The sequence below is a fragment of the Coregonus clupeaformis genome, unplaced genomic scaffold (assembly GCF_020615455.1).
Source record: "Coregonus clupeaformis isolate EN_2021a unplaced genomic scaffold, ASM2061545v1 scaf0236, whole genome shotgun sequence".
In the NCBI taxonomy this organism is placed as follows: domain Eukaryota; kingdom Metazoa; phylum Chordata; class Actinopteri; order Salmoniformes; family Salmonidae; genus Coregonus; species Coregonus clupeaformis.
This window is the reverse complement of record NW_025533691.1, coordinates 288601-298473: the sequence shown is the minus strand read 5'-3', so window position 1 is coordinate 298473 and position 9873 is coordinate 288601. Positions and strand designations below refer to the sequence as shown.

Below are 9873 nucleotides of genomic sequence, written 5' to 3'. Positions count from 1 at the left end.
ACAAGTTTTAATCAGAGAGACCACTTCACAGCTTCCTGGAAGAGATGTCTCTTTTCTGTGGAAAAAGTGATTCTGTGTGAAACACCTGCTGTTTATCCCGCCACTGCTTATCTGTCGCCTTCTCCCTCTTTTTATCCCCTGTTCTTAGAGGGTTGTGGGGCCACAGCACAGACGTTTTCCATAACACAGTTTGACAGAAGCAATTTTTAAGCACTTTAATAATTGTAATTAATATATTTAAGTACAGTATGTTCATACATGCAAGTGTTCTCAAACTGAATTACTAGACCCAACAATCCTACACTGAACAAGAATCTTGACAAAGTATTTTTAATGTTCCTTGTTGTGATTAATGAGAAGTTAGGTTAGGGGATATAACTGACCCGTGGCTTGATATCAGAAGGAACTGGCTCAACAAAAGTCCAATCAAAGTGCACAAAAACAATGTATGAGTGTATTTCCCAAAAGCGCACAACCCCTCACAATATGGATCAACAGCAGATCAAATTTCAAAACACGCAACAAGGACAGCATAGATCAGAATGGTACGACTGTTTATTTTCACGTATTTACCTCGAAATTAAAAAGTCTCTATCTTGGCACAGAATGTATTGGGACAGAATGTATTAGGATGCAGCTCAAATCTCAGATGACTACATCTTTTCTCTATGGACCACTAAAACAAGACTAACTTCAGCTGATACTCAACCATGAACTACTATATAGCCTATACAATGTGTGGCTCTCAATACAGTATTTTATTCACTAACATGTCTCAGGAAAGCATGTGTGTTCATTGACAGAAGAGCAAGGCTGGCATACAGGCATACATTGAAATAATAGCACAATATAACAGAGTAGGTAACAAAGGAGAAATCAAGTTAACGTACGTATGAAGAATATGACTGCATGGCTAACACAAAGTTCATTTGGTATTCTGAAAAAAGCAGTAGGTTTGAGCGTAGTAGAATTATGTTTATGGTATCATTGTGTTTCATGTGAGGCACATTCTAGTTTCCATAAACTTGATAAACGATTTCAACCATGTGCATTCAATAAGAAACAGAGAAGGTGGAAAAGGATAGTGTGGACACTAGGTTCTGGGACACCTAAAAACAGCTTGTGATTGTGAACACATATAACCTTCAACCTAGTTGTTGAAGGTTGAAGTTGTGCAAAAATTAAACATTTGAAACATGACTGATGTCTCTCGCCTGCACTCACACACAGGCAGGATTAAGACAGGCCACTGGTGTGTCCTGGGATAGGTAGGCGAGTTCCACAGGCTCCGTCACAGAGAGACCCATTTGTCTGTCTGTCATCTGATTGTATCACACTGCTAATAAAAAACATAATCCTAGGTTCATTAGTATCCAGGCTTCTCAGAGTGTCATACTGTCCTTGTGAGTTCCCAGGCAGAGCAAAATCCCACTCAAAATCCACCTAGGACCACTGATGCCCTGGGTGTCTTATAATCTGGTCAAGGAGCTAAACCACAGAGTTCCTGCTGGTCAAAACCAGGAAGTGGAGCCAGTTATGTGACTGTAGATGTAGTGAGTCTAAAATAGTCCTTGGCCTTTGATATCTCTCGGTCTGAGTTCTGATTGGTCCATTCACAGGCTGGAGGAGTGGGAGGGGTGGTAAGCACCATTCACCTAAAATACACAGAGACAAACACATACAGTACAGGGTATTGTCATTATAATGAGGTTATAGACATTGCTTGATGTTTTAGGTTTTTCTATCAGGTTACACACAGCACTGTGTGTGTGTGCAGTAGTCAGCCGAGAGCATTTTGACTGCAAAATCCAGAGACGTTACCAAAAAAGGCAATGAAAGCGTAATGAAAGATCAAATAAAAGATATTAAAGAGACATTGTATAATTCTCTCATTAATTTGTAGGCCTGGTTTGCCTCTGATTTAGTTAGATAACTCCAGTGACAAATGGAGTTGAGTAGAACACACAAACCTGAGTAAATATACAAACTGGCATTTCCAACTAAATGTCTCTGGATAGGAATGCCTACTGAGTAAACATCCCTTCTATATAAAACAGTGGTGGTCGTTGCCGTTCAAGATTAGGGAGGATATTTTTTTTCAATGAGCAAGGCCTTATTTCTATTACAGCATATTGAATGACTGTCATTCATATTCTATTCACCCTGCTCAAAGTAACGTTGAAAGGTTTAGGTTACTTCATGATACTCGAATTTGCCCTATACCCATCATGAGGTTGCTACAACCTAGCCTACAAATTAAAGTTTATAATGTAGGTGCACAGGTTGAGAGACAAATTGGAGTAATCAAGGTGACAGATAGTGACACATTCAATACTGCCTTGCACACTCTTGCCTGCATCTAGCGGATCTGTGGTGTAATCATTAGTAATCATTAGTCCAAACAAAACAATAGTTTATTTTGGACAAATTCAGGTAGGTCCCTCGTTTCATTTGCTTCCATTTAAGAAACATTTTGCAACAGAATCGGCGTAATGAATACACCCCTGCTCACCCACAGTTCACTTTCATTGCAGCCACATAAAGCATTCATCACTTCGCTCATTGTATAATTCCTTCTCGCATCTACGCACTCTCCTCCTCTCACCTTTTCCCTTTGCTTGTGGACTTCAGTACAACACAACAGCTGTCTGTAACCAGGCACAAAAACCTCTCCAAGCCAAACCTTCATACCATAAACGTTAAATAATAATCACTACATAGCCTACATCGTTGTCACCATATTAACATTAAAGTCAACAAACTAGAATTAACACGTTAGTAAACCCACTATCCAATCCATGTGTACAATCACACAGTACAGTGTACAGCAAGCAGTTACACCAGCGGGCCCCGGTGGCAATAAATGAACAAAACTGAAAGCGAACCTTGACTTGGAAGAGTTGCGGTGTTGGATAGCCTTAGCCAGCTAGCTAACATAAATAGCATTCCTTTCTGAGTCAGGTTGTTGAGTAGGCTAAATTAGCTGCATTAGCTAAGTATGTGAAAGGTAAACTAAGAAGAAAAAAATATACAATGAAATATAGTTAGCTCTCCCTCTGCTGCTTCTCCTTAATTTTTTAAGAACGTACATTGTTAAAAACTGTTCAACTATTGCCTTTCTCCCTCAGAGTCAACTACACCACACTTTATGCACTGCAGTGCTAGCTAGCTGTAGCTTTTGCTTTCAGTACTAGATTAATTCTCTACGGCTAACTTGCAGTCACGTCAAACAGTGCAGACAGAATAATAGCAAAGTAGCTGCATTTGCGTTTGTTTAAGCTGTTTTCTAGCTTTATTTATTTGGGTACATTTATAACAATGAGCTAATGATGCACAACTTCGCCTGGCATTGAAAATATGCTCTCATCAGGACACTGCTAACACAATCACTTCGAACTGAAGCTGGAAAGACAGCAAACTAGCTGCATTTCATTTCGTTTTACCCGTTTTCTATTGAAATGTCTTTGTATATATCCATAAAATTATGCCAGCTGATTCATGATTTCGACTGGCTGAGAAAAAAGTCTAGATGCTTTTTATAGTGGAGATTAAGTTTATAAATTGCCTGGCTGGGCTGATGAGACAGTGGATTGCGCAGTCAGTTGGAAAACAGTAAATAGGTGGTAACTTGTGGAATAGACACCTGCTGGAATGCGGTTTTAACCAAATCAGCATTCAGGATTAGATCCACCCGTTGTATAATTAAGCAATAAGGCCCGAGGGGGTGTGATATATGGCCAATATACCACGGCTAAGAGCTGTTCTTATGCACAATGCAATGCAGAGTGCCTGGATACAGCCCTTAGCTGTGGTATATTGACCATATACAACAAACCCCCGAGGTGCCTTATTGTTATTATAAACTGGTTACCAATGTAATAAGAGCAGTAAAAATAAATGGTATACGGTCTGATATACCATGGCTGTCAGCCAATCAGCATTCAGGGCTCGAACCACGCAGTTTATAATTCCCTATAATGCATGGTATATTTGCACGGTAGAATTCAATGGCTATAGTTCATTCTTACACGTTCTGTTTGAGCTGCTTTTTGAAAGCAAAAGTCGAATTGAAAACATTATTGGCATTGTTGAATTCAATTTTCATAATGGCAAGCTAGGACTGATGGTTTGGTTAGCTAAACTAGCAAGTCTGTTTGGTTACCACGACAACTACTGTAGTCATCTAGTAAACTTGCTCTCCACTTCAGTGGATGTTGAACACATTTCTAGTGGCAAATGTGTTCAATTATAGCCATGGTATAAAAGGGATAATCAACTCGGGGCTCTATGCGTTCTCTGGAAAATAATGCAACTCCGTGGAATGTCAGTTCCACTCCGCTAGCGCATCGTGGAACACAGCTTCCACGTTGTTCATTATTTTCCAGAGAACGCATAGCCCCTCGTTGATTATCCCTTACATAACTTTCACCTGGATTCACCTGGTCAGTCTATGTTATGGAAAGACCAGGTGTTATTTATGTTTTGTATACTCAGTGTATTTAGTATAGTTTTATCTAAAAATGATCACTAATGTTGCACTATTTTAATTTTTATGAAATTTACTGAGAAGGATGGTCCTCCCCTTCCTCCTCTGAGGAGCCTGCACTGATATAAAATAATTTAATGGCAGTGTTTTTCTGGTACATTTTTGTAACGGTGGACATCTCAGTGTTCCAGTTTTTCTCCCTTAGAAAGTGGTAAGCAGGCTGGTGCACAGTAATAATCTCTGTCCACAGCCTTGTGGCTAAATCCAAATGGGACCAACGCTTGGATCATTTGAAGGGCTATCGCCAGCCGCTCTGCAGTTGAACGCAGATGCTGATGCACTCATAGGCCAGGGTAGCGAGGGGAGAGACTGAGATAGTTACCATAGTTAGCATTAAGAGCTAGAAGAAGTGCAACACTGTGCAACATCAACTCAAATAATCTACAGTCAGATAGATCCATAAATCCATAATGGAGCCTCCACTTCAAAGACATTCCTTACTCAATCTAAGCCAACACAGACCCAGGCAAAACAAGGACAATCTAAACCAACACAGACCCAGGCAAAACAAGAACAAGAAGAGAAAGATCAGCATAATCAAGTATTTGAGCTTACAAATTAACCAACGCCACAAACTAACAAATGAGTCACCCAGAGCCAGTAAGGAGTGATTGCAACAACCAAAAAAGACAAAAAAAGGAGTGATTGCATAATTTCCCCTCTCTGACTTATGTCAACACAAGATCAAATTAAATATTTTAAAGAGCCATTGTGTTACTCTCATTCTTTTCAGTTCTGGTTTCCATCTGATTAAGATTGATAACTCTGGATGACAAATTGAGTTTAGAGTAAAACACACAGACCTGTGTAAATATACTAAAAGGAATATCAAGTGTTTACATCCATCTTATATGGATACATGGGGGGGTCCGAGTGGGTGTTATGTCTCAATAAAACATCTGGAAAACAAATGGGTACAATAATATCCACGTAGCAAGAAAGACAAAATAAACAAGCTACTTGGTGTCGTTGTAAGGGCTCCATGTTATATACAGTACAATACATGATCTAATTCTAAAGACATGCAGTTTACAGGATATTGTAAAAACAGCCCAGAGGATTGCATACATATTATTCAGGTCAAGCATATAACCATAGAACACAGAGTGGAATGCCCCTAGGCAACAGAAACTACTACAACATCAGTCTTGGCAATGTGCTGTTTAAGGGAACTTTGACATTAGATAAGATATGAGAGGTCCTCCTCATACATTCATGACCTTTTGGTCATTTGCTATAGTGCTGTACTTCATTGTCTCACTGTTGGTTGGTCTACCTCTTTCTCTCTACCTCTCGCTCCTGCAGTAGAATTAATCTACTGTAGTGTTCCCCATGGTAATTCCCAAAGAGCCGTGTTTCCCGCCCCACGTTTTGATGGACTATTTTTAGTGAGCAGGCCCAAAGTAACTTCATATCGCTTTTCAACCACCCTCACTGCTTTTTTAAGAAACAAACCTCCATTTAGAAACCATTTAATGACATCTTTGTGATTCTGTGACCAGTGACCTTGAAATAACCCAGGATAAATAACTCAATTGTATTCAACTACATAACAATTCCCGTTTCATTTCCAGTGATGGATCACAACCATTACAACAAATTGACCAAACTGCCATTTTTCTTTTTGCAGACAATTGGGTCCTTTGAACCCAACAAAAATAGTCAGAAGAAGATAAGGTACATGTTACATTTTAAATCGTAACACACACAAGTGCAACACTTAGAATCTGATACAATGTGGGAATATACAGTGCATTCGGAAAGTATTCAGACTCGTTCACTTTTTCCACATTCTGTTACGTTACAGCCTTAAATAAAAATAAAATCTACACACAATACCCTATAATGACAAAGCAAAAAACAGGTTTTTAGAAATGTTTGCAAATGTATAAAAAATAAAAAACTGAAATATTACATTTACATAAGTATTCACACCTTCTACTCAGTACTTTGTTGAAGCAACTTTGGCAGCGATTACAGCCTCGAGTCTTCTTGGGTATGAAGCTACAAGCTTGGCACACCTGTATTTGAAAAAAAGTATGAAAAATGTATGTACTCACTAACTGTAAGTCGCTCTGGATAAGAGCGTCTGCTAAATGACTAAAATGTAAATGTAAATATTTGGGGAGTTTCTCCCATTCTTCTCTGCAGATCCTCTCAAGCTCTGTCAGGTTGGATAGGGAGCGTCGCTACACAGCTATTTTCAGGTCCAAGAGTGTGCAAAGCTGTCATCAAGGCAAAGGGTGGCTATTTGAAGAATCTCAAATATAAAATGTATTTTGATGTGTTTAACACTTTTTTGGTTACTACATGATTCCAAATGTGTCATTTCATAGTTTTGATGTCTTCACTATTATTCTACAATGTAGAAAATAGTAAAAAGAAAATAAAAACCCTTGAATGAGTAGGTGTTCTAAAACTTTTGACCGGTAGTGTATTTTTTTAATTTAATTTGATAAATTAGCAAATATTTCTAAAACCTATTTTCACTTTGTCATTCGTTGGGTATTGTGTGTAGATTGATGAGGCCAAACATTTATTTAATACATTTTAGAATAAGGCTGTAACGTAACAAAATGTGGAAAAAGTGAACGGCTCTGAATACTTTCCGAATGCACTGTACCCACAATTCTGAATGCTTGAGTGAATGTGTGTGAGTGCGTGGAGCCTTGCAGATGTCGGTCAACAAGGTTAGTAAACTAGACAGAGTAGTGTGTAGGGCCTCACCCGTGCGTCATACTCCAGGACGAAGGGGGGGATGTCTATCTGTTCAGGCAGGATACAGGTGAAGAGCTGCTGGAGGGTCTCTACATGATGGACCTTCTCCTTCATCCCTGACACACTGAACCTTGTGAAGAACCAGGTGGACACCTGACACACAGATAAATTAACATGATAAGATCAGATACATCGAAAAACACTGGTAATAGTGGAAATAGCAACAACAACAAAAATAGGTGGGGGATAACAGTGCCTGTTTCCCGGACACAGATGAACCACTTTCTCCATTGAAAGTTCTTTGTTAGTCTTGTGTCCGGATTGGGAAACCTGGCCTAAATGCTCAATTGTAATACTGGTTTGTTTACCAAGCATGGATGCGTTTTGGCTGAAGCATTCCTCTGTGTTTAAGAGGTAGTCTATTGAAACTAATTTACTTCTCCCTAAAATCCACTTATTAGGTTTGATTGAATATCGCCAATAGACTTCCACTCTGCTCTTTAGTAGCTCTGCTTCTCATTCCAAACCATTTAAACCCATTTCCCACAATGCCTAGCCCCGTCAGTCATACACACCTCAGGGCTACCTCTGAGATCATGGATCCTTTAAAATCAACCAATTAGTACATTGCTACACTGTGAGCCTTGTCCCATCTAAAGGGCTGTGCGCGTGTGTGTAGAGCCCTGCAGTTCTAGGTCAGAAAAGGTTGTGAACTAGACAGAGGTTTGAAAACACAGTGGCGTCAAAGCAGCCAAAGAGATTGTTGCATTGTACATACACTGAATACATATATAGTATATACCGGGGTAGGGGTCAATTTCATTTAAATTCCAGTCAATTCAGAAAGTAAACCAAATTCCAATTCCAAGTTTTCCTCATTGAAAATCATTGAAGAGAATTGGAATTTCAGTGTACCTCCTGAATTGAAATGGAATTGTCCCCAACCCTAGCGTATGTACATATCCCAACAATGCCTTGTAGACACAGTAGTATACAGTGCATTCGGAAAGTATTCAGACCTCTTAACTTTTTCCACTTTGTTACGTTACAGCCTTATTCTAAAATGGATTACATTTTCCTCATCAATCTACACACAATAACCCATAATGACATGACAGTCCGCTTGGAGTTTACCAAAAGGCACCTAAAGACACTCAGGCCATGAGAAACAAGATTCTCTGGTCTGATGAAACCAAGATTGAACTCTTTGGCCTGAATGCCAAGCATCATGTCTGGAGGAAACCTGGCACCATCCCTACGATGAAACATGGTGGTGGCAGCATCATGCTGTGGGGATGTTTTTCAGCAGCAGGGACTGGGAGACTAGTCAGGATCGAGGGAAAGATGAATGGAGCAAAGTACAGAGAGATGCTCAGGACCTCAGACTGGGGTGAAGGTTAATCTTCCAACAGGACAACGACTCTAACGACACACAGCCAAGACAACGCAGGAGTGGCTTCGGGACAAGTCTTTGAATGTCCTTGAGTGGCCCAGCCAGAGCCCGGACTTAGCTGTGCAGAGACTCGCCCTATCTAACCTGACAGAGCTTGAGGGGATCTGCAGAGAAGAATGGTAGAAACTCTCCAAATACCAAGCTTGTAGCGTCATACCCAAGAAGCCTCAAGTCTGTAATCGCTGCCAAAGGTGCTTCATCAAAGTACTGAGTAAAGGGTCTGAATACTTATGTAAATGTGATATTTCAGTTATTTAAAAAAATATTAAAAAATGCACAAAAAAATGCTTTGTCATTATGGGATATTGTGTGTAGATTGATGAGGGGGAAAAAACAATTGAATCCATTTTTCAAGCCTGTAACGTAACAAAATGTGGAAAAAGTCAAGGGGTCTGAATACTTCCCGAATGCACAGTAAATACATATAACAGCAATGCCTTTTAGACACAGTAGTATAAATACATATAACAGAGTTTGGAGAAGCAGTAAAAGGGAAGTACTGTACTTTACCTTGGAGCGAAACGAGGGGTGTACAAAGTAGAAAGCCCTCAAGTTCTTCTTAAACCTGGAATATAAAACAAAGCAAAAAACATCAACTACAGAATTAATTCACAAACACATCACTATTGGCTAGCATGTTACATAGTTGTCATTATTATTATAACGATGACTTATATTTGTGCTTATTGAGAAGAAGAAAAAAACAGCAATATATAAAAAATGTCCAGAAAGAAGAGAGTGCATTTTTACAAAACGGACAAATGTCCATGAAACTGCTCCAAATGTAGCGATTTCCTCAGACCAAGGCACATGGTACTGTCCCCCCCAAAATTAACCCAAGGCCATCCAAGAGCACGGAAACCTGCACACACGGAAACACAAACAAAGACACAACCCTCTACCCTTTCCCACGCCTCTCCGACATAGACTACCAATGTACTTGCAATATCAATACACTAAACCTGCCTATGTAACTACCATGTAATTACATGGTTTTAGTCCCATTTCATATAATGTGGAACAAACCCATCATCTTTTGGAGGTACATTGTGTTCACAGTAACCACCCATAGCCAGTACAAGCTTACAGGGCACTTGCAAAAACCGCCTCAAGCAAATTACCATTTAACCAGTTTCATCAGTGTTCTGAGAGACCT

General features: G+C 39.6%; 1 protein-coding gene across 1 annotated transcript in view; it reads right to left on the bottom strand.

Annotated features, from left to right (window-relative positions):
* Nucleotides 1–537: 537 nt before the first annotated feature.
* Nucleotides 538–9873, bottom strand: part of gdap2 (ganglioside induced differentiation associated protein 2) — a 28529-nt gene continuing 19193 nt past the window's right edge. The window contains exons 12-14 of the mRNA XM_041844491.2: nucleotides 9228–9282; nucleotides 7274–7417; nucleotides 538–1655 (exon numbers count right to left, since the gene is read on the bottom strand). Coding sequence (XP_041700425.2) covers nucleotides 1614–1655; nucleotides 7274–7417; nucleotides 9228–9282 — 241 coding nt within the window. The 3' untranslated portion in view covers nucleotides 538–1613. The remainder of the gene's footprint in view (nucleotides 1656–7273; nucleotides 7418–9227; nucleotides 9283–9873) is intronic.